At 40.8% G+C, this 23,558-nt stretch overlaps 1 protein-coding gene across 3 annotated transcripts in view; it reads right to left on the reverse strand.

The window, feature by feature from the left end:
• The window catches only part of HDX (highly divergent homeobox), a 105,289-nt gene that overhangs the window by 57,810 nt on the left and 23,921 nt on the right, over window positions 1–23,558 (reverse strand). For 2 of the 3 annotated variants that reach the window (XM_027839902.1, XM_027839910.1), the window contains exons 2-4: window positions 19,155–19,301; window positions 13,057–14,169; window positions 2,145–2,198 (exon numbers count right to left, since the gene is read on the reverse strand). In XM_027839902.1, the coding sequence (XP_027695703.1) occupies window positions 2,145–2,198; window positions 13,057–14,169; window positions 19,155–19,301 (1,314 nt within the window). The remainder of the gene's footprint in view (window positions 1–2,144; window positions 2,199–13,056; window positions 14,170–19,154; window positions 19,302–23,558) is intronic. The other variant, XM_027839916.1, reaches the window with a different exon arrangement.

Here is a 23,558-nt window from a genome sequence, read left to right on the forward strand (position 1 = left end):
CAGAATTTTAAAGGCATTTAACAGCTTATTTCCCAAAAGTATTTTTATAATTATTTTTAAAAAGAAAGTAAACTAGAGGTTCAAAGGGTTAGCTTAATTATCTACTAACATACCCCCCCCACTCTTTCCTTGAACATAACTCCTTATATTTTCTTTATTTGAAAACCGTTTAACATTCCCAACAGTGGTGAGTACCTCTTCACTGGGTTTCTTACACACCCTAAGATGACTTAAGCCTCTTATTAGCAGAATTGGAGATATGTTGTGATGGAACTCAGACAGTAGTTTGTCACATGCTCCTTTAAATCAGGAAAGCTTTACTTTCAACAGAAAAGTTCTCTCAAGACTAAAATAATACAAAATATCATCTTAAGGGCTCTAAGAAGTTGGTATATGCAGAGGAGAGCAAGAGGAAATTAAGGAGGATTCAAACCAAAGGAGAAATAAATTTGGTTGGCTTTCAAAATCGGTGTCTTAACAAAAAGGGAGAAGGAGCTGATCCTCCAAGATGAGTCTTCGTGGTACAAAGCCAACTGCTGACTTTCCAAAGTAGGGTTCCCACTGAGTAGTTTGAGCTCTCTTGGTGGAGCCTGTGGGCCTTCCCAAGCCAATAAATCTCGAAGCCAGAAGCCACTGCCACGTACATGGACCTTGCTCTCAGAACTTCCTGCATTTTCCAGCTCTCCTCCCCCCTATTCAACTCATTTGAATGCTGTTCCATCAACTGAATTAGATAAACAATAATTGAACACTCACAAAAAAAAGTTTAGGGATACAAACACAAAAGACAACCAGCCTGAGGAAACAGGAAACCCAGTTCTCTTCCTCTGCTAGTACTGAAAGGCTACAGCTTGATGAGAAACAGTCCAGGTAAACATACCAAGGACACCCAAAGCCCCTGCCATCTTTTTGCCCAAACCAGCCAGGTAGGAGCCAGTTTGAATGGCTGGCCCGCCAAAGCTCAATCTGCTATAATGAGCCTGTTTCCATGCCCCAGCCAACATTCTCAAGCTGCTTTGATGATATGGGTGGAACAAATTTGATTAAATAAGAAATCTTCATTGCCAGATGTGCTCACAAGTCACTGTCCATTTAGCAGACCATCTATTTAACAAAGACTTCCTTTTGGGATGGTGCTTATGTACAGAAATTATCTGCAAATACAACACATAATACTACATTCTTAATAAAGCTTGACATTTTCTTCAAGATGCGTTGGGGTATGTGTGAGGGGGTTGGGTGGGAGGGGGCAATGGCTTTACAGTGCTTTCATGAAAAACTGGAGAGTTGTGGGCATGCAAGTTAGCAGTTTCTTTGGAGCTCTCATCTTCAAGACTCAATCCTCAGTGCAAATTGGAACTGAGTATCCAGGTCTTAGAAAGATGCCAGCCAGAAGCATAGAGAGGGAATGAAGTGGTTAGCAGACAGGGTCAGAATAAAGAGAGGCAGAGACAGGGATGTTAGTTAAGTCAGATCATTCAGGGAACAGGGATTGTTGGGAGAAGAAGAGGCTGAGGGTAATCAGACGTGGAGGAATTTGAGCCGAGTAAGGGCTGGAGAGAACAGAGCATCAAGGTTTACACAGAACTGATGGGGAGAAAGGCCAGGCACCCTATCACCCATTCCAAATCTCTGCAATATTGATTGCAAATGTTTCTAGAACCTGATTGCTGAAAACCAGTGTAGGAAAAAAAAAAAGATGGGCACAACATGAGGGTTTATTAGGCCCCTCTGAACATTCAAACACAAAGTGATAAGAGAAACTATTCAACAAAGATTAAAAATTCCTTCTAATTTTGGTCCCAATAAAGATTCAATCGTTAAGCCAAATTAGCTAGCACCAATCAGACCCAGGAAAACTTACCAATTACAGTTTATGAGCACGATTTTCCAGCTGTAACAACCTGTTGCAAGACTTTCTTAGGTATGCTGATTGCAGTATTTTTTTAAAGGTTACCTTTACTTAGTGGTATTTGTAAACATTGTGTAAATATTACTTCAAAATATAGCCTCTGAGATAAAACAGTCTTAATGAGGTTCTATATTCCCAGCATTACAAAACCAGGACAGTGTTCTGCACGGCATTCCTAACAACAATAAGGAAGGTATGACCCACTTGCTGCTTTATATAAAAATTTACTTACTGCTCTTTTTCTAGAACACCCTGTAATCCAAGGCACAGTAAGGTTTCCTGAAATCTGTGGAAACAACAAATGGAGTCTCGGTCAGGTAGACATTGACATGGGTGGGAGGTAGATCAACATGAAAGAGATGGGTCTATTTCCAGAGCACATCCCCTATGCCAACCAAAGTGATTCTTTAGTTTACCCCAACAGAGCTAAAGGGCCTTCTTCATTTTAGAAGGGGTAACAAGGCCCCCCTAGAAACTTAGAAATGTTTTCAGAACATTGCATTGTGGAATTATTTGGGCAACCGAGGAAACAGTCTGGTTTTGTTTTAAGTCTGTACACAATAAAGTTATTAAAAACAAAAGCAAAAATATGGCATAAATCATAGACATGTGAGAGATGACCTCAGTTTACCTTTTGGAATCATCACTGGACTAACCCTACACAAGTATTTTTTTCCAAGTATTCTTGGAATGAAATTTTGCTCAAATGGTAAAAATATCTGAAAATCCCCACTCCCACCCTTCTACCAAAAAAAAAGCAGAAAAAGATTATTATTCAAATGGTTATAATTGGTAGAAGTAAGTTTACTCCTCTTTTAGGGAATGATACAATCCCTATTTTCAGAGTTTCATTAACTTCAAGAAAGTTTCAAGTATAGAAAAGACCTATGAATACAGAGAAGGGGGAAGGGAAATATGAGTCTGAGGCATAACTCTATGGTGTCAAATTTCTGCAGAGAGGAACATTTCTCTAAAAAGACCTGTCACATTCTGGTGCTCAATGCTGATAAAGAGGTTTTAGATAATGCCATCACCTTACTCTTACATAGCGCTTTCAGAGAACTCAGACCACTTCAAATTTCTGCAAATGAACTGCAGTCATTTCCCATGAATGTAAAGAGACTCTGAGCTTTAATTACAATTGGGGGGGTGGGTGAAGAGGATCCATTTGACCCATTATGGCTGCTGAGGACAAATTTCTCAGCCCACTCTCAACTGTCCCCACTGACCTACAGAAAAGATACTGAATGCAAGCTGCAGAATCCCATTAGATAGGGTAATAGTCCAACTCTGAATAGAATTTACCAATGCATCACACCATTGTCACTTGGGAAGTGGGGGAAGGGGAGAATAGCACTCAAAAGCTGTCCCCAGGGAGTGTGGGCAAGTGAGTAAACTAAAATTTATAGAGTACCTACCATGTGCTAGGCAGTTGCGGGGCTAAGCACTGGGGATACTAAGAAAGGCAAAACAAAGAAACAATCAAGAAAAGGTAAGGATAAAAATGTTCCACTATGGAACCGCCCCAAGCATATAACTCAACCCTAGGACAACCTACCACTCCAACCACCTTAGGGGGCTCTAGGGTACACCATCAAAGGCTGAATCAAAACTGGTCTGGATTTTTCTTAGCCAGGCAGAGCCAGAACCAAACTTTTCTCTGCAGGTAAAAGAGCCGTCTACCAGGAAAAGCCATTCTTTCTGATAAATTATACTCAGGGCTGGTCCGTTATATCTACCGACAAGAAAACTGCATCTCGGAGATGTGAGAGAGTGCCTGTGTACAATAATTCAAACATTGGGAAAAAAACCATTACTGTGCCTGTGCTACTAGGACTGTGATCTGTCTTTAAGATAATAACAGGCAAATCGCATTAGGCTACTCAGCAGCCATTCATTCTACAAATTTTGAAGTGCTTGCCATGGCAAAATACTGGGCTGACACTAAGGGAGACACTCAGTTTAGTTAAGACATGCTCACTTTCATGGAGTTTACAATACAGCAGGCCAACATGAGACCAAAACATAATTCTAATACAAAATGTTACATGCTTAGTACACTAGAGAATTGCAGATCAGAGAAGCTATCACATTATGTGTAAGGTACAAGGTCATTACCAACTGGGAGCATCAAGAAAAGCTTCATTGAAGAGGTGACCTGAGTTGTATTTTAAAGCATGGCTAGGGGCTCAAAAGAAGAAGAGGGGAGGAAAAGGGCATGTTCCAGCCATACAGAAGACTACGAGCAAAGTGAGACACATAGGAGAGCTTAGGGCACTGTGAGGTGGGGAGGACGGTGCAATGGAGGTGGGGAAGAGTTGGCCAGTCAGTTCAGTTGGAATATAGAGTACATGTAGGGGAGTGATCTGAGATAAGGCTGGAAACCTATCGTATGTCTTGAATGTCAGGCTAATAAATTCAAACTTGATTTGGCAAGTGATAGGGAGTCAATGAATATTTGGGGGGAAGAGCCATATGAGCAGATCTACATATAAAAAAGTTTATTTGGCTGGCGTACGAAGGATGGGTTGAAAGGGAGAAAAAAGTAGTCCATGTAAAGAGGCTATGGGAAGCTAGCAGGTGCTGTAGTCAGTCCTGATGTCAGGAAGACTCATCTTCCTGAGTTCAAATCAGGCCTCAGACACTTCCTAGCTGTGCGACCCTGGGCAAGTCACTTTACCCTGTTTGCCTCAGTTTCCTCATCTGTAAAATGATCTGGAGAAGGAAATGGCAAACTACTCCAATATCTTTGCCAAATGGGGTCACAAAGAGTTGGACAAAACTGAAACAAGAGAACAACAAAGAGGCTATCCCAATAGTTCAAGCCAGTGAGAATGGGGGAGGAGACAAATAGGAGAAACGCTGCAAGTGTACAATCAACTAAACTCGATAAATCACTTAACAGAAGAAGTGAGAGTGAAAACCTTCCTACAAGTACCCTATTCTACCCTGCCACATGATGTCCTCAATTCTTAGTCTGCATGTGTCCTCAATAAAGCAAGCTAACTAAAACAGAAGGTAAAAGTAATCAATAAATCAATCAATAAACATTTATTAAGTGTCTGCCATGTGCCAGGCACTGTACTAAGCAATGGAAAGTAGAAAGCAGAAAGGAAGTTTGCTGAAAGGAAAGAAATTCATATGTAGCATTCTTGAGCTAAATAAAAATGATTTGGGTTTTCAACAATTTTGGATTATCTGTACAATTGCTCCCTTCTCTTGGTGAGGCTAATTGAGAATTTGCTATACATAATTGCTACTTAAAATATGTAAAACTAAATGAACTGCAAAAAGCAATAACTACTGCAAGATTATACTTGAAATAATCAAAGGCACGTATACAATAAACTTGGTAATTGAATTTATATAAACAGTGACAAGGCCCATCTGTGGCTGTAAAATGTGTTTCAGTGTTAAAATCAATTATGTGTAGCCAAGAAAATGGGCTACTCCCATAAGCACTGGTCACTTCCAATGTCCTACAATTAAAAAAAAAATACAAATAGGAAGTCCATGTAATGAAGTTTGGCCAGAATTAAGTTCTCCTTTTTATAAAGCAGTCACCAACAGTTACCACATAACCAACTGTCAAATTCAATTAACCTTGACTTCAGCTAGCCAACAAGTATTTATTATGTACTTACTATGTGCCAGGCATTGTGCTAAGTGCTGAGGATACAAAAAAAGGCAAAAATCCCTTGCCCTCAAGGAGCTCATGATCTAATGGGGGGAAGAATATGCAAACAACTATGTATATACAAGATATATATAGGGAAAATGGAAGGTAGTCTCAGAGGGTAAGGCACATCATGGTGGTGGCAATGTGGGGGGGGTGAGAAGCATGGAGTATGTATGAAAAAGGACTCTTAAAGAAGGTAGAATATGAGCTGAATCTTAAAGGAGGCCAAGAAAGCCAGGAGGCAGGGGTGAGGAGGGAGAACATTCCAAGCACGGGGGACAACCAGTGAAAAGGCATGGAGTCATATGAAAGGAAGAGCAAGAAGGCCAGTATTGTTTGATGCCTGGCATACAGCAAGTGCTATATAAATGTTAGCTATCATCATCGTTATTATAGTGGAAGGAAGCAAAGTGTAAGAAGACTAGGAAGATAAGAAAGAACCAGGTTTGGTTAAAAAACCAAAGAGATCCTAGAGGTAACATGAAGCCAATGGAGTTCATGGAGTAGGATGATGATTGGGTCAGACCTGAAATTTAGGGAGATCACTTTGGCAGTTGAATGGAGGATGAACTGGAGTGGGGAGAGACTTGAGGAAGGAAGACCAACCAGAAGGCTACTGTGATAGTCTGGGCATGAGGTGACATAGGGCCCATGACAGATTGTTGGCTATCTGAATGGAAAAAGGGGGAAGTATACAAGAGATATTGTAAAGGTAGAAATGACAGAACCTGGGGCGGCTAGATGGTGCAGTGGATAGAGCACCTGCCCTGGATTCAGGAGGACCTGAGTTCAAATATGGCCTCAGACACATAACACTTACTAGCTGTGTGACCCTGGGCAAGTCACTTAACCCCAGTGCCTAGCCAAAAAAAAAAAAAAGAAAGAAATGACAGGACTTGTCAATAGATTGAATATGTGGGGTGAGAATAAGAAGTCAAGGATTGACACAGAGGTTGTAAGCTTGGATGACTTGAGGATGGTGGAGCCTTCAATGGTTACAGCAAAGTTTGGAAGATGGTGGGTTTGGGGAAAAAGACAATGGGTTCTATTTTAGACATGTTGTATGTGAGATGTCTACAGAAAATCAAGTTCACCATATCCAACAAGTAGTTGGTGATGTAAGTCTGGTTGGTGAGATGATGATGTGAAGAGAGGTTAGGGCTGGATAAATAGATGTGAAAATCATCTACGAAGAGTTGATTTTGGAACCTATGAGACCTAATGAGATCATCAAGTAAGATAGTATAAAGGGAGAAGAAAAGAGGACCTGGATAAAGCCTTAGGGGACACCCAAGTCATGTCTGTATTTCCATAAATTTGTGGTACAAATAAGGTCAAGCAGAGGAGTTAATTTTCAAAGTGCTCTGAAACAAATTACCATTCAATTGCATACGCCCTGCCCCTCAAACTCTGAAAGTTATATTTTCCCCTTCTCCACAGTCAGTCATCTTGGGAGGTTACTACACACTTATTCCAGCAAGGGCACCATCAGTCCAAATCTTTTGGGCCATCCCCTTCTGAAATGGTATTCAGAACCACATCATACACAGAAATCAGTGTAATTATTTTATAGTCACATAGCATCTTGGTGTTAAACTGTGTTACTTTGCTTGGTCACATTATTCACCCAACTTGGTTACAGATGGTTTTTTGGTCATTTTCAAAAACCAAATTGACCCTCAAAGCACAAGAAAGTATCAAAGGACTCAGAGTATTCAAAAGAACAGGTCATCAATTCATGCTAGTTTCAATGAGGAACTCTAATCATTTGCCATTCTAGTGGAATATAAGCTCCCTGAAGGCAGGGATCATGTCATTTAAAAAAAAATCTCTGTCTACACATCTTCTTAGCAGAGTTTCTAGTATGGTGTAGGTGTGTGATAAATGTTTGTTGAATGAATGGCTATATAAGCATGTGTATCACCTCCCCTAATTTGGATATCTACAGTTTGGTCACAATACTTTGATAGGCACACTTCAGAGAGCACTCTTTTGATCTTGGAAATTACCTAGTTGGAAAGATAATTCGTCATCTGGGTTGATTACCCCATTTTTAATATTTCAGGTCCATTTATGGAGTGGGGAAAAAAGATGCTTCCTGAAATATCCTTTGCATTATGTGAGGTATAAAAGTGGATATTTTATTAAGTTCCATTTCATTAAAATGAATTTGATTAACTAAACCAATCAACAAGATTCAACTAACATCCAACCAGGTAGCTGCTCACTGACTTTTGGCAATAAGAGATTCATAAATCAAAGCTTTACCTCTCTGTCAGCCACAGCTTTGGCATTAGCTGGGTATTAAAACGTATCAATCACTCAGGTTTAATCTGCAGGGTTTCCTAAGTTTTTCAGAAGTGGTGTTTTTCAGTCCTTACGTTAATGAAAGAAAATGTTAATATCTTGTATGGCACAGAGCCTGCTGCTGAGCATGCAGTAGGCACTCAATAAACGGGGGACTGATTGACTGAATTCACGTGAAGGCCTTGTAGTATTCACTAACCATCGCCTGTTGAGGGCCCAAGAGAGGACATCATGCAAGAGATGAGGATCTCAGGGAAAAGGACCTGCTCCTGGCTGGGAACCATGAGTACTAGTGGACAGAAGAGAAAGTTCCCTTGGGACATTTAAAAACTGTAGTCGTCCCTTTCCCCTCCATTCAGTCTTTTGGAAATGAGACTTAAAAAAAAAAACCCACAAGAAATAATACTTTCAACACCACAGCCTCTGGCTAAACAACTCACACAGTTTTAAAGCACATTAATTTTTCTTCTGTTCAGTGATCCGAAACTAGTGCCTGAGAAAGTTTAGCATCCCTGAAAGCTCTGGCAACTAACAACTAAGCTGCTTTGCAGTTTTTTTCCACGTGATTTTAGCAGCTGACCTTTTACAAACCACAAGAGATAAAGATCAGGTAAATTGGAATTCCATGCTGTTTCCAATGGGATTCTAAAAGAATGATACACAATATACAAACCTCATTTTAGCAGCAGCTGCTAAAAATCATGGCAAAATTAAAGGGGAACTCAACAAGGCCCCATTCAGAGTGACTTGATCTCCCTATGCATTGGTTTGAGGGGTGAAAAAAAAGGGATATAAGATCTCGGAATAACAGCCCTTCCTTCTTTATCAAATACTCTTGTAGGATCAAATATGGCTATATTCAGTTTTCATTTTTAAAAATGTACTGATCACATCATTAACTGCTGAATTACAAGCCTTTTCTTTATTAAACAGAGCTATAGAGAACCCTGAATAAGAAGTTCTAACTTGTACCCATCTAGCATCTTATCGTGGTTGCTGTTCCCCAAAAGAAGCACATCCTCATTTGTTTTACCTAGCCTTCTCTTTTGTACTCAAAGCTGGAATTTAAACAGATTTAAAAAAAAAAAAAAAGAAGACCCAACAACAACAAAACAAAACATGCCTGGCTGCTGTCCTAAACCTAAACGGCCCGGCAAATTCACACTGTGACTTCCTCTTTAGAGGAATAAAAACAAATAAGGATCGAAAACAGGTTTGTTTTAAGATTGAGATATTTTGGCAAATCCGGAAACAAGGCTGTTTTAGCAGGTATTTTCCCACTAAAAGGGGGAGAAGAGGAAAGGTTATGCTGGATACTGTAGGTATAACCTACCACTCCTTTCTCCCTCCCCTTCCCCAAGATTCTGAAGGCTGGCCCACACTGACCCTCCCTCTGGACCTCTTTGAGGCCTCTTTTTTAATTTTCATCAAATTACCTCTTGTTCAAGTGGGTTCTGATCAAGCCTTCAGAACTGGACTGCTGGCTAATCTAAGCAGCCAGGGGCAAAGCTGAAACAATGATGGGGAGGAGAAAAAAGACACATATCTCCTCTTTCAAATGGGGACAGGGAAATATATTTCAATAAATATGATACACAGAGTGTCCCCAAAGTCAACACAGTTTTAAGCTCAAAACTATTAAAGCTTAAAATTGCACTGACTTTGGGGGCACCCGGTATGGCCAGCATATTTGCACAAAGGTTATGGAAAAAAAGCTGGCAAGTGCAAGCAAGTTGTGGTAAGTTCTCAGTGACAGCTTCTGCATTGGTGATATGCTCGGCCAGATGTGTGATCTAGGTGCAAATCTAGGTAAACTCGATCAGAAACAGAGGTGGGCTTGGACTTGGAACAGGAAACAGAGGGGCAGCTAGATTGGTGTACTGTTGCTCAGGCAACACTGGAAGAACAAGACCGTAGTCCTCTAGAGTAGAGGTGTTGGCCCCAGGTTATAAAACGTAATTGGGGAATATTTAACAGTAATGATAGCTAACATTTCTATAGCATCTACTATATGCCAGGCACTCACTGTGCTAGGCATTTGCAAATATTATCTCATTTGATCCTCACGACAACTTGGGGAGGTAGGGGGCTATTATTATCCCTATTTTACAGATCAGGAAACTGAGGCAAATGGAGGTTAGGTGACTTGCCCAGGGTCATACAGCTAGTAAGTGTCTGAAGCTGTATTTGAACTCACAAAGATGAGTCTTCCTGACTCCAGGCCTAGCAAGCTCTCTAGACACTGTGCCACTTAGCTGTCCCAAAACAAAATATATAAAAATAGAATAGAATATAGATAATGTTAGTATGTGGTTTTCTAAGTCAATATGCACCCTGCAGGGATCTGTTTCTATTTGAGTTTTGACATCACTTCTCCAGAATGTTGGGGGATTTAGGGGAAAACCTGCATGAGAATCAGACTGGACAAAAAGGTATAGAGGAGGGAGGGTGGGGGCTGTGATCTGGGCCAGCAGAGGGAACACACCCATTGATGAGACAGAAGACCTTTCAAAAGACCAAAGTACACACAGCAAGAAGCAACTTTTCTGTGTGTGTCTTTGACCACATGAAATAAAGATGGAATAACAAGATGTACTTAAGTCCACAAATACTGGAGAGAGGAAGAAGAGGCTACCAAGATACTGTCACTAATGAGGATGCTTTGTGTTTATAAAGTGCATTTTAGAGGGACTCAAAGTGCTCTCCTTCCATTAGCTCATAAGATCTAATGAAATCCCTGAGATGGGAATGCAGTAAGTACAAAGCCAAAATAAGAATAGCAATAATAAATCTTGAATTTATATAGCACCTTGCCTCCAAAAGCTCGAAGCTCTTCACATAGATGGTCATTAATTATTCATCTTTAATCAGCACAGTAAGCCTATCTATGATATACAGATGGTTTGACATTGAGGAGAATTGCACAGTGAGCGAAACTCCAGGGACCAATACGATTGCTGGTCTCCTCCAAAGGAGTGAACTGAGTCTAGGGAAAGCCTAAGGTGGCTCCAATATGGAACACCCCTAAGCCAAGGCACCCTGTCACAACAGCTGGTTCTGAGGCCTGCTGGGAACTATTGTTTCTGAAGCTGATAGAGCTGAACTCCAGTCTTCAAGAGTGGGATCAAGGCAGATCTGATACCAACCTCTCTGGTCACTTTGGATGTCTTACAATCTGCACCCATCATGGAACACTAGAAAGAATGCTAGACCTGGAAGCAGGAGAGATTTGGGATTGAATCTCATCATGAACAGGGACTATCTCTGGGACACTGGGAGAGTTATTTGACCTCTTTGAGCCTCTCAGTTTCTTCATTTGTAAAGTGGAGGGAATAATGACTGGAGGAGTCCCTAACTGAGGGTTGCTGAGATAATGGATGTTTCCCAAGAAGGGTTGAATGTTATGCTCAATTATGATTAAATATTTTTAAGGGGGGAGAGGACAGAAAAGTGTGGTTAGGGTGGTTCTAACTACACAGATGATGGAATCAACATGGAATTGACATGCAGCCATCTACCCATCCACCAATTCCACAAACATTTATAAGTTCTGTCTGTGTGCAAAGCATTGCGTTCAGTCAGGGCTCCCTGAGAAGGGTGGGGACCAGTCCGGACCATAGTCTCAGCTCATGGACCTCAGCGCTCCCCTCCCAGCCAGGTTTGACCCTGGAGGCTCTAAAGCCTGGCATCTTTCCCTAAGGAAACGGGACACCCCCCTACCCTACCCCGCCCCCCCCCCCGCCCGTGAGCTAGAGCTTTGTTGGTTTGCCTTTAAGGGGCCTCCCTCCTGGCACTGTCCCACATACAGAAAGTACTCATTATCTATTCACAATTATATTAGCTATCACGCAACAGAAAGGTGCTTGACACCTTCCTCATGAGATTTCATAGAACTTAGAACTAGAAGGGTATTTAGAGATCGTTCAGCCCAACCATCTCATTCCCAATAAAGCTAAGGTCTCCTGGAAGTCAGGGCAGGATACCTGGTGATAGAGTGGGCTATGAGTTTTAGTTTTTTGTATATAAATGCTGAAGAAGAAGAGGGATGGAGCAGTTTTTCCTCACTAGGACTAGGAAGACAAACTGACTTCATAACATAGGTGTGAATGGTCTGGCATCATCTTGGGTACAGAGAGGCATCATGCCTACAGCAGGAAGAAACAATTCCAAAGCAGCTTCAGGGCAGCTACAGCTGGAAGACTTCAGACCCATAGAACAAGGAAGTCCATGACGTAGTCTCTCAGGGAACACCAGAGATGTAGCTAATTAGTAAATGAACTAATGAAGTACAAGGGAAAAAAAAAGAACAATTTTGGGCCTAGGTGTTTCTTTAATTTCTATAATTTCCTATAGATTTATGTTCTTACATAAAATAGTCTGATTAATAGTTATCTTGATGGCTTTCTGGAGTGGATATCACTACCTTCTTAACCATCAGTCCTCAGGACAAGAGGGAAGATTGAAATCACCTTTGTATTGTATTTGAACAAAGCACCCATCCATCTGGTGGTAACCAGCTAAATTGCAGGCATAGGCCTTATTATTAGAGCAAGGTTCTTAATCTTTTTTGTGTTCTGGACATCTCTGGCAGTTTGTTGAGTCTATGGATCCTGTTTCAGAATTTTAAAAATTTTAAATGAATAAAAATACATAGCATTACAAAAGAAACCAGTTCTATTGAAATACGGTTATCAAAAAACTTTTTTTCCTCAAAAGTTCACGGCCCTCAGGCTAAGAACTCTTGCCTTAAAAGAACAATTCAGGTTAAAGAGGATGTAGCTAGCTAATTCAATCCAATTTTAGTGGCAGAAAGCATTGTACTTCCCATAAGGCTGCCACCATTTCCTGACAAATCAACCTCATTTCAAACCTTATGGGAAACCTGCCAAAGTGTTAAAATTACTATCTTCAATGGAAAAAAGTCAGCATTTCTAAAAAGGGCAAAGGAAATACAAGATTCTCCAGGATATGACACCAAAACACCAAGCCTTAAAGGAAAAAAAAAAAGATTCTCAATATTTCTCCAAACTATGAGATACTTGACCCAAGTCTCAATCTGAGGAACGATCAAACGTAAAGAGACTTTGATACTTAAATGTAGACTTTGACCAGAAAACCCAAACAAACAAAGAAAACCCAAACAAAACTTGCAAATTACCTGGTAATTATTTTGGTTTTGTGATAGCCTCAATTGGTTTGATGATACAAAATGTGGAGAAAAATGACTTCGTGATGGATTAGCACTGTTGTACAGTGTACTAGATGGTGTATGCAATGAGGTCCGTGGCGCCAAGTGGTAGTCTCTATGATAGAGTACATTGTCAGGCAAGTCTCTGGCATTCACCAATTGTGAATTTGCCATATTTCTCCCTGGTCCAGGCAAAGTTGCACTTTGGTTCTCAGCTCGAAGGGAACTGCCTTCATAAAACCTTGAGTAGTTTGGGATCTGGGCTCCCATCAAGGCCAACTCTTCTTCTCTGGCATATTCATCATCAACATCACCTGTCTCCATTGCAATGGACAGGTAATTCCCTTCTGCTGAGCTAGGCTTGTGTGTGGTGTGCCCTCCAAGCATTTTTTGTGGATAGTCACTAACAGCCAACGAAAACACTTCCCGGATTTCCAGGTTTTGGGCACTACAGTAAGGGTCTCTGACACCTGCCCTTTGTCCGGATGAGCTGTGTGGTATGAGACTTGAATGCTCGGGCTTATATGACCTTTGACCCCCTACGGGTTCTGTTTTGCAAGGTCGATGGCACGCCGTTGACTTTTGAGGTAATGGCATTTCAGCAGCTTGGACTGAGGCACCGCCATAGTTTTTCTTGGCCTGGTTATATACAGGGTTTCCAGCATTTAGTACGCTGGTCTGTCTTGACAAAATAATCGTTTTTTCACCCAGGAGCAGTGAGGCATTTTTACAGTGTGCCATTTGCCTCTGCACAGGAACATGCAGCTGAAATTCAGGCTCATTTTTTCCCAAGGATCTCTGAATGGGGATTTTATGAGTTTCTGCCATTTGAACATTTGTCTGTTTGGTGGATCCTTGCCTACTGGAAGAACTAGCTGGGCTATAGATACCAGTCACTATGACATCGTTGTTAGAGGCCCAAGAAGATTGCTGGCTTGGGGGTCGAGCAACATTAACATTGACAAGGTTTCTGACAGCCATGTCTGGAGATGCTTGAGGGGTACCAGGTATAGTCCCTGGGGTTGAGGATCCAGACTCTGCATTCTTGCTGCTCATTTTTCTTCTCTTGTTGCCAACCCAAGTCTGGAAAGACAAAAAAGTTCATATGAAAAACCAAAAACCCTAACAGCTCACCAGCAAGCCTCATATTTTAAATAATAAATCGTGTTCACATTTCCCATCAGACCACTTTTAGCTAAAAGATAAGAGGAGCCAAATAAAAGACCTCTCCAAAAATTAATTATGATCAAAGTATAGACAGACACTTGGTAGATACTTCAAACCTTTCTCTCAAACGTACTGTACCACACCCTTCCCCATTACACGGCAGCTAACCTTTACACAAGGATAGTGAAGATGTTTTATAACGGCCAACCCTCAACTACAATGTGCTTTGATTCTTGGTAAGATTTACTCGATTTTGGTAATGTTAGTTATACTAGATAGAAAACCAATGCTACTTTCAAAAGGAGGGTGAGGGAGTAGAAAGACCACTGGACCTGGAGTCTGGAGAGACCTAGGTTTGATTTCTAGCAGGCCTACTTACTGGACAAGTAACACTAAATTTTTTTTTAGCTTTTCCTAGCTCCAATTTCCTCATCTGTATAATGAAGATAATACTACACAATAACGTTAATATGATATAGCGGACCTGCTTTGCTATCAGGAAGACCTGGTTTCAAATCCTGCCTTTGACACCTACTAACAGTGTGATGTTGGGCAAATCACTTAACCTCTCAGGTTCCCCCCACCCCACCCCAAACTCTCTAAGACTAAGTTACAGAGAATTTGTGGGTGGGTTATCAGGTAGAGGGAGTTACCATACCTAGAACTCCTCATAGCAAAGAAATTAAAAGATTCAGGCCCCAATTCCCTGCCTCCCATGGGTGTAGCATAAAACGTAGAGTGTTAGAAAACTGTGATTTAGTATTAGTACCACCTGAAGCATCATTGTTATTATTATGACTGTCGAGAAATTCTAGAAAGAGGCACCTGTGCTTTGATGACTAGCTTATGTCCAAATGAGGACAATGCCAAGGTAGCTATGCCGGGTTCAAACTCGTTCTGATTGAGCTGAAGCAAAGAGCAGGAGAAAAGCCGCTGGCATAACATAGCTGAATACTAACAGCTATGAAAAGCCCTCATCTAAAAGCTGAGGAATTGGGGATGAGGGGATGAGATCAGCTCAAAAATCTTGAAAATTCTGAGATCCTATAAGTCTTGCAAGGGCCGAGATAGAACTGTCTAGCGAAACCATTATAAGAAAGATATATTTTAAAGCCTAGTCCAAAGGAAAAAAAATGTCTACAGTCCATGTCTTTGGCTTAATAATAATTAAGCAAACACAACTTCCATTTTAATCCTGACCCCAAATAGAAATGCATTAAATTGTATTGGTATTTAGCAACCACTTGGTGATTTCTCAAATTTAGAAAATCAAGCATGGACACCATGTTGCATATTTACATTCACTTGACAAACAAATGATAAGTAATTCTCAGTGTCCATATCTGTAAAATGAAGAGGTTGAACTAGATTATCTGGCTTGGTCCCTTCTAGCTACAAATCTTAAGATTTTAATAGAGGAGGAAAAATTGAAACATTCTAATAGGGAAGTCTCTTCCCTGAAGCATTCCCTGATCCTCCCCAGCTTAAAGTGCCTTCTTCCTCTTCAAATAGTCCTGGAGCATTTTGTCAGCTCTCTTCTTTCCCCTATCACACCCTATCTTGTATAATCCTTATCTAGGGTTCCTGTTGCATTCCCAACCCCCTCACACCCCCCTTTCCAGTCCCCCACTAAGTTCCTTAGGGGCAGAGATTGCATGATTTTTTTTTCCTCTCTGTATCTTCAAATCCTACCATACTGCCTTATACAAAGCAGGCACTGAATGTTTATTAGAAGAATGAAAGCTATATAATTCTCTAAGAAATTCTGAAATGCTTAGCTCTAGCCTCTTGGAGAGAAGTTTTGGAACAAATATGCTCTCCCCCATTCCCTACCCCTCCACACCTGAACTACCATGTTTTCGCTTGGATTGCAAATTTGAATTGGAGACATGCAGAATAACCTGAATATACTGTAAACTTATGGATTATTTTATATTATGTTACATTGGAGATTTGAATGAGGCACATGACAAAAGCTAAATTATATAAATACCCCAAAGAGCTAGAAAATTTGCCTATCTAGGATAAATCAGAAAGTAGGCAAAAAAAAAAAAAAGATTTCCAAGCAGCCAAAAGACATATCACAAAAGCCCATGCGCTGAAACTCATGCATGGGCTCCCAAGAAATTCTTTCAGGTCCTCACTCAGAGCCTCTTTCCTACTACTTTACACACAATTCTAACAAGCTTGGTATCTTGGCTTAAGAAACCCACAGCAGATTAGAAGCAACATTTCAGAAGGCTGGGAAGACTGGCAACTATAGACAGAAGTGAGAAGTGATATCTGACAGCCTGACAAAGGAGGACATGGGGGGGGGGGCGGGGAGATGACAACACGACCAACTATCAGAAGCAGACAAAAGAATTCAAAAAGGACTGAAGTCCGTGGGGGCCAGGGAGTGTGGAAGCAAAGGACCCTACCACACTAATTGGCCCTGAGGGCGTCACTGTCCCACAGCAGTGTACTGTGATTGATGTTCACGGTGATGCCTCTGAGTCATCAAGGAAAGGTTAAATGATGGTCAATATCCTCTGTTTGAGAATGCAAGGAAGTGGGAAATCCAGTTAAGGAAGATTTCTTTTCAAAATGGTTGACATAAAAAAAAGCAAACAATTCATACGTGAAGGAATAAACCCTCGGCAATCCAGAATGACTCATTCCTGAAGGGTTCTGTATAAGCCAAGGTCTAACTGTTATTTCTATAGTAGAAAAAAAAAAGTTTAGGAGTCTTGGGAAGAAGTCAACAACTCAAGCATGTATGTTTGATGTACACTGTTCTACTATACAAATGTTCTATTGTTCTGAGATGAACAAATGGGTCAAGTGATAATATTAGAATCTTAGTTAGGAGCTGACAAAGCAACACTATGCACAACTCAAAAGCGAGATTTATCTGAGGCTGACCCTTCATATCCATATAGATCTCCTTAAACTCAACTTGATGCTTAGCAACTTCCTCTCAGCGACCCTCTTCCCCTTCTCTTTTCCAGTCTCACACTAGATTTATTCTCACTTTATTGGCCTAATATTTGGAAGTCTTCTTTCTACAGGAAATGTTGTTTACAAGCCCTCTGAACCAGAAATCTGGAGTTCTTTGGAGAAGGGGTACTGTGAATCAAATGCATAACGACCTAAAGAAAGGAAACAAAACTCTCTCTCAACTGGGGCACAGAGAACTAGCAAAGGCTGGGGAGAAGACTTGATGCAGCTCTCTTCACCCTGGGCTGGAAAAATTGCCCAAATTCTGTCGGAGCGTGGATTAGAAAGTATGAATTTCTGCATTCTTTACACTTGCTTGGATTGGTGAGCACGCGTAAACTTTACAAATTTTCTAATGCTTTGCTTCAAATCTTATTTGTAATCTTATGTTCTAGGCATCGATTTTCTTTATTCCCATTAAGTCCATTCCCTGTTTTGGTATCGGCAACAGCACAATTCCACATCTTTGTATTTCAACACACTCTCAATTTTCAAGCACAAAAAAACAAGTTATTAGAGGAAGATTGCAATAAGCAATTGGAAATATGAAAGCTAAGAGTCTGCCATACAACTGCCTGAGAACACTTTTTACATCAAAGTAATAGGAAGATAAAAGGGGGGAAAAACAAAAGGAAGTCACACTTCAAAAATGAGAATTTGCTATGACAAAATGGGATCTCATCAACCTGAGCTACTATTACTCATTCTTTTTTTATTAAATACCCTAAACACAACCAAGAGGAGGCTTGTAGAATAGCCACTTTTTCCAAAATGATTTCTTTTCTTTTTTTTTTTTGAACAACTATGGGGTTAAGTCAAGGTATTTTTTGCAATACAACACTGAGCTACCCAGGGGATACATCTCTGGTCCTCACATAAATCTATTTTGGTTGAAGGTTGAGCTCAGCAAACAGGAAAGCTATGTTTTCAATTTGTTTTTCCTACGATTAGTGATACAAATCCTTATTTGAAAGGAATATGTTCTCTGACTGAAGGAAATGTACTCTCCAAAGTATTCTGCTTGACAAGAGATTTCTATCTTTACATTTCTTTGAAGAGGTTCCACAGAAAAGTACATTAGAAAATAAGACTTATATTCTCTCCCAAATTACTCTAAAAGAATGCCGAAGTTGGGAAATCTGCTACTCTTTGACCCACTAACTTGGGTGTCTGGAGGAAGGTGAGCATGTGCCAACAACTATTAAAGGATGGATGAATTCGAGATCTTCCCCCAGCTCAACTATTGGATTGAGGCTTTTTAGCATGTGCATTCCTTTGGTCTCTCCCAAATGGCTAACAACTATGATTTACATAACTCAACTGCCCTGGGTACAAAAGCATCATTCACATTGGAATGCTATGTCTTTCTGGGAATGCCTCACTCATTCAACCAACCTGATGAAATGAATATATTTTTATAAAACTAAAAACCAAAAAAAAAAAACTCTTTCTTTAAAACAGGTCAATAAATGCCCATGTCATGAGTGCCTGGTAGTCATTCGATTACATCAGGTGTATAGACTTCTTGGGAAGTCTACATCCAAAGAACAGGTAGTACTGTGTCAGACAAATCTGGGGCCCCTTAGATAATTGAAATCAATCTCTAGGAAAAGGTCAAATTTCATTAAAGACTTAATGATAGCCGAAAAAGGAGAAGCAACCCTCAATAAGTTCATTTCTTCGATGGACAGGGGCCTCCCTCCCCCCACAAAAGCTCTCATGCTCCCAAGACATTCACAGGAACATCAATACAGACTACAGATGGAGCGCTTTTGCTACAAAAATTAGCATTAAGTTATACCAGGGAAACTAAGTTGTTGAGAAAGTTAGTGCCTTCATGCCCAGCAGTTGTTTTCACGTTAAACAAATATCATTTGTTATGAAATGACGTCAATTCAAGGGTGGAAGACCTCTGTACTTACCCTGACTACACTGAAGTCCAGCTTAGTTTCTTGCGCACACTGTAATATGAGCTGAAAGCAATTTTTACTTTGATTTGTCATCCCATTTTCATAATAACGCTGCAAAATCCTTTGTTGCTCTACAGTAAATACCGAACGCAGATTCATCTAAAAATAAAAGAAGATACTCTGAACATTGGAAGCAATCGTTTAAGACGGACGAATTTGCAGGATCTCATTTATCTGGACAAGTTCAAGCTACCAAGCTAAAAGGTTTTTCTCAGTGAATTAATCCCCACTAAAGGGCAATAAGTTACTTGGGCTATGGGGAGACAGCTCTTGCTGATAAAATGCACATCAGGTGAAGACTTATTGTATTTGTTCAGAGAAAGTATCAACTTAAAAGGCTGCCAAATAAATGGAAAGTCCTTATCTGGTTAGTTTAATGTATGAAAAAAATAAAACACATAAGGCTTCTTTCACTGAAAGCAATATACATACACAGCTAGGAAAGCTTGGCATGGTTACGGCCATCCTTGGTCAATTCTCACGAAGGCCAATAGCTGTTCTTGGTCAGGCAAGAACAAGCATCATGTCTGACAGATACCTGTCTTACAACCAGAAACAAATCAGTGCTTTTATTTTCCCTTCTTTCTGGGAGTAAAGCGATCCTTTGGGGAAAAACCAAAATACCCTCCTTTAAAGCTATAATGTTTATGGAAATATTGTCAAATAATCTGGCAGGTATGAGTGGGAGGCTCCCTGTTCTTTTGCAGCAGTGCTAACCAATGTCATGATTTTGATACCTATATAACACAGAAATCAAAACCCCAAATCATGCACATTCAAAAGAAAAGAAGCCATATCCAATCTATTCCCCTTCACGTTAAATTAACACTGGGTCTTAATTAGACAACAAGAAAAAACAAAACATTCTTCCTCGTTCTTGCACAACAGGCTAGATGCTTTAATCCTAAGGGAAAAACAACTTTGGGCTTGCCACTGAGAGATGGCAGGTCCATCCTCCAGAACAGGTACATTCTACTTGCATATTTCAGAAAAGATAATTCCTTTCAAACCCGGCCTCAGACCAAACACTTGACACTTACTAACCGTGTGACCCTGGGCAAGTCACTTAACCCCAATTGCCTAAGGAAAAAAAAAAAAGAAAAGATAATTCTTAGGCTCTGGCTAAGGCAATCTCCAGATCTTTCTTAGAGTGATCACTGAAATGAATATTCCTAAAAGCAGGCAAGACTTTCTAGCAGAATGCATCATAAAAACCAGAAGAAAGAGGGGGGAAAACAAGCTGAATGATCTCGCAAAGAAACAACAAAATATTAGCAAACCCAAAGGAAGTCTTTCCTGGCAACTGCAGATAGAGACCACCTGGTGCACAGGCACGTGAACTTAAATCGATTTCCCCTTCTCTGAAGGTTTCAAACAATAAACCAGTCCAGCGAAGAAATGAGAAAAGACCCACACTGCCTGCTACCCCAGCAGCTAAGAATGTACCTGCCTTCCTTCTCTGCCCATGCAGGCATCTCCAGGAGGGGTATGGTAGGAGGAAAGTGGAGGGGTGAGGTCACAAAAAAGGAAGTACACTTGGTTCCCTGCCCTGTGTTGGCCTGGTGAATTCAGAAACCCAACTGTCCATCTGTTTCGTGGAGGGGGGTCTGCTTAAGGTCCTATGTCTGCCACATAACTGGATTTTCCAGGGTTTTGGGGTCAGTTGGCAGTGGCAGCAGCCACAAAAGTCACTGCTAAGCACCACTGCTGCCACCTCTGAGAACCCTAACTCGGTCCATCCCCAACAGGGATGGTAGATAAGGGATCTGGTATGCCAACACGGTGGCCTACCTCTCCTGATCTGACCAAATTGCAGGATCCTCTGGCTATCTAAAAGCCCCTCTCGTGACACAGGCACCGACTGACCTGTTTTAGTGAAAGCCTTTCTGTTTTGTTTTTGTTTTTTTATAAAATATGTTCATTTCAGTAGGTTGTTCAGGTGAGTGAGGCTCCTGGTTTTCTAGTGGAAATGTTCTAGCTAAAAGAGAAGCAGTATAGGCCTGTTCCTTTGGGGGCTAGCTAGAACCAGTTCAATTTGACATACATTTATTATACACCAGAAGCATGCAGAGCACTTTACAAGACACTGGTGGGATACACTCCATTTAAATCATAGTGGCCAATTTAGATTCATGGCAGGCATTTACTGCTCCAGCTTTGCCCCTCCCTAAGGGGACAGTAACAACGGCACAAAGCCTAGGAGCGAGAGGGGATGAACCACACCTAGGTGGGACAGTACCTGCCCAAATTGGGGGGGGGGTGTCTTCCTATTGGCATTACTCCAGGAAAATAATGGGCACTTTCTCAGTTCTGAGGCCAGTCTCACAAATCCCAGCAGGTTCTCCATTACTGACACTATTAGCTAAACACAACGGCTCCAGCTCTGGTAAAAGACAACGCTGTGACCTTTTCCATTTTCTCCATAAATTCAGTAGCATCAGCAGGAAGGCCACTTTGCTCAGGAGATCTATTATTTATCTTCCAAATTAAAGGAAGCTAATTCTTTCCCACAACAACTAGATAACCCTGCAAGAACAAGATAAGTTGTCATTATCTCCGCCTACCCCAGTTATCTTGGGCAGTGAGAACAGGAGATACCCAACTGTTCAGCTGATGCTCTTAATTGTCTGCAAGAAAAGTTTTTACAATCTGACTTTCAAAGGTGGGATTCTTATTTATTAGAAGCAGAAGAAAAAACATGTTTTCCCATGTTAGACTACATGGGAAAAGTAAAGGAAAAAAAACGAGTAACTAAATAATGAAGAATGTGTTATGTCTTTGAATGAGTTAAGAGGTGGACCAAGTCCTCGGTCTAACAAGCACGGCTCCTTTCTATCTGAGGCTCCAGCCTGGAGAACTCCTTGGAGCTCAATTCTGAGGAGGAGGGCAAAGAGCATCCCATTTCATGGCTGCAAAAGCAAAAATCACTTCTCCTCTCTGAGACTTAGTTTCCTCACTGGTGAAATGGGGCCAGCACCATCTTTCCAATCTATCTCACAAGGCTATTTTGAGGACTGAAGGAAATGATGTATTCATTCAACAAATATTTATTTAGCACCTACTGGGTACATAGCACTGTGTTGGGTTCTGGGGAAAGAGACAAAATTTAGAGAAGATATGGTTCCTGCCCTCATAAAATTTACAGCCTGGGAAAGGGATAAACCAAAAACAGACGATGATAATATGCAGCAACTGTGTTACTTCTATGCAAAAGCATTTGGCAGATTAAGGCTTTTTCTTACTAGTATTATTATAACAACCGGGTCTTTTCCTTGCTGTACTATCATCTTATAATATTCTTGAGTTAATTGGCAAAAGCTAAGAAAACGTTAGGCACAGTAAATGAATGGGAATAGTGCTAAACTGGGTATAAATTCACAAGAATTCATTGACTTAGTACTGGCTTAGCACAGTGCCTGGCACATCGTAGATGCCAGATGAATGGCAGTTGACTGGCTGACTGATTTATATAGCACTTAAAGGTTTGCAAAGCACTTGGAATACATTACCTCATGGGAGCCTCGCAATCCCATTAGAGAAGTGCTATGACTATTATCATTCCCATTTTACAGATGAAGAAACTGAGGCTGAGAGTCAGTGACTTGCTCACAGCTAGTGACTGAGGTGGGATTCAAGTCCACAACCTTCCTGATTCCAAATCCAGTTTTCTATCCATTACATGAATCAGAACTAAGTCCTAACCCTGGTCTTGCTGATATACAACGATTTTGGGTATTAAACTATTACTTTGGACCTCACTTTCCCCCTAAAATAAAAAATGAAGGTAATTCCACCCCACACAGGTTTACACAATATAATGAGTCAAGTAATTTTACCTTCTTAGGAGAAAATAAGTAAAAAAAAAAAATCAAGACAGACTATACAGGGAGCCTCTCTAGAAAGCCATTCTTGAAGTACAGGTCACTTACTACCTTTACAACCTTAAGGAAGTCTTTGAACCTGTCTGGACCCCTTTCCTCATCTCTAAGATCAGGGGGCTGGATTACATGACTTCTCATGTCCCTTTCAAAGCTAAATCCGTGAGCCTGTGTAATTGCTTTGAGATTGCCTCATACCTATGCCCTTTGGAGACTCCAGCTACTTAAGTCAAGAGAGATGCACTGTGTACAGAATCTCACTCTAGAGCAAATAATGTCACGACTCCAGTCTAAGCACAGACAATTCAACACCCACAATCATCTCCCCCTTTATGTTGAGAGCAGTACTTCAGTAAAGACTTGTCATGTATGGCCATTTTTTAAAAAGCGTGTGTGGGAAGCTAAGTGGTCCAGCGGATAGAGTGCTGGGCCCGAAGGCAGGAAGACTCATCTTCCTGAGTTCAAATCTGGCCTCAGA

Source organism: Vombatus ursinus, unplaced genomic scaffold (assembly GCF_900497805.2).
Source record: "Vombatus ursinus unplaced genomic scaffold, bare-nosed wombat genome assembly UNPS02004691.1, whole genome shotgun sequence".
NCBI lineage: Eukaryota > Metazoa > Chordata > Mammalia > Diprotodontia > Vombatidae > Vombatus > Vombatus ursinus.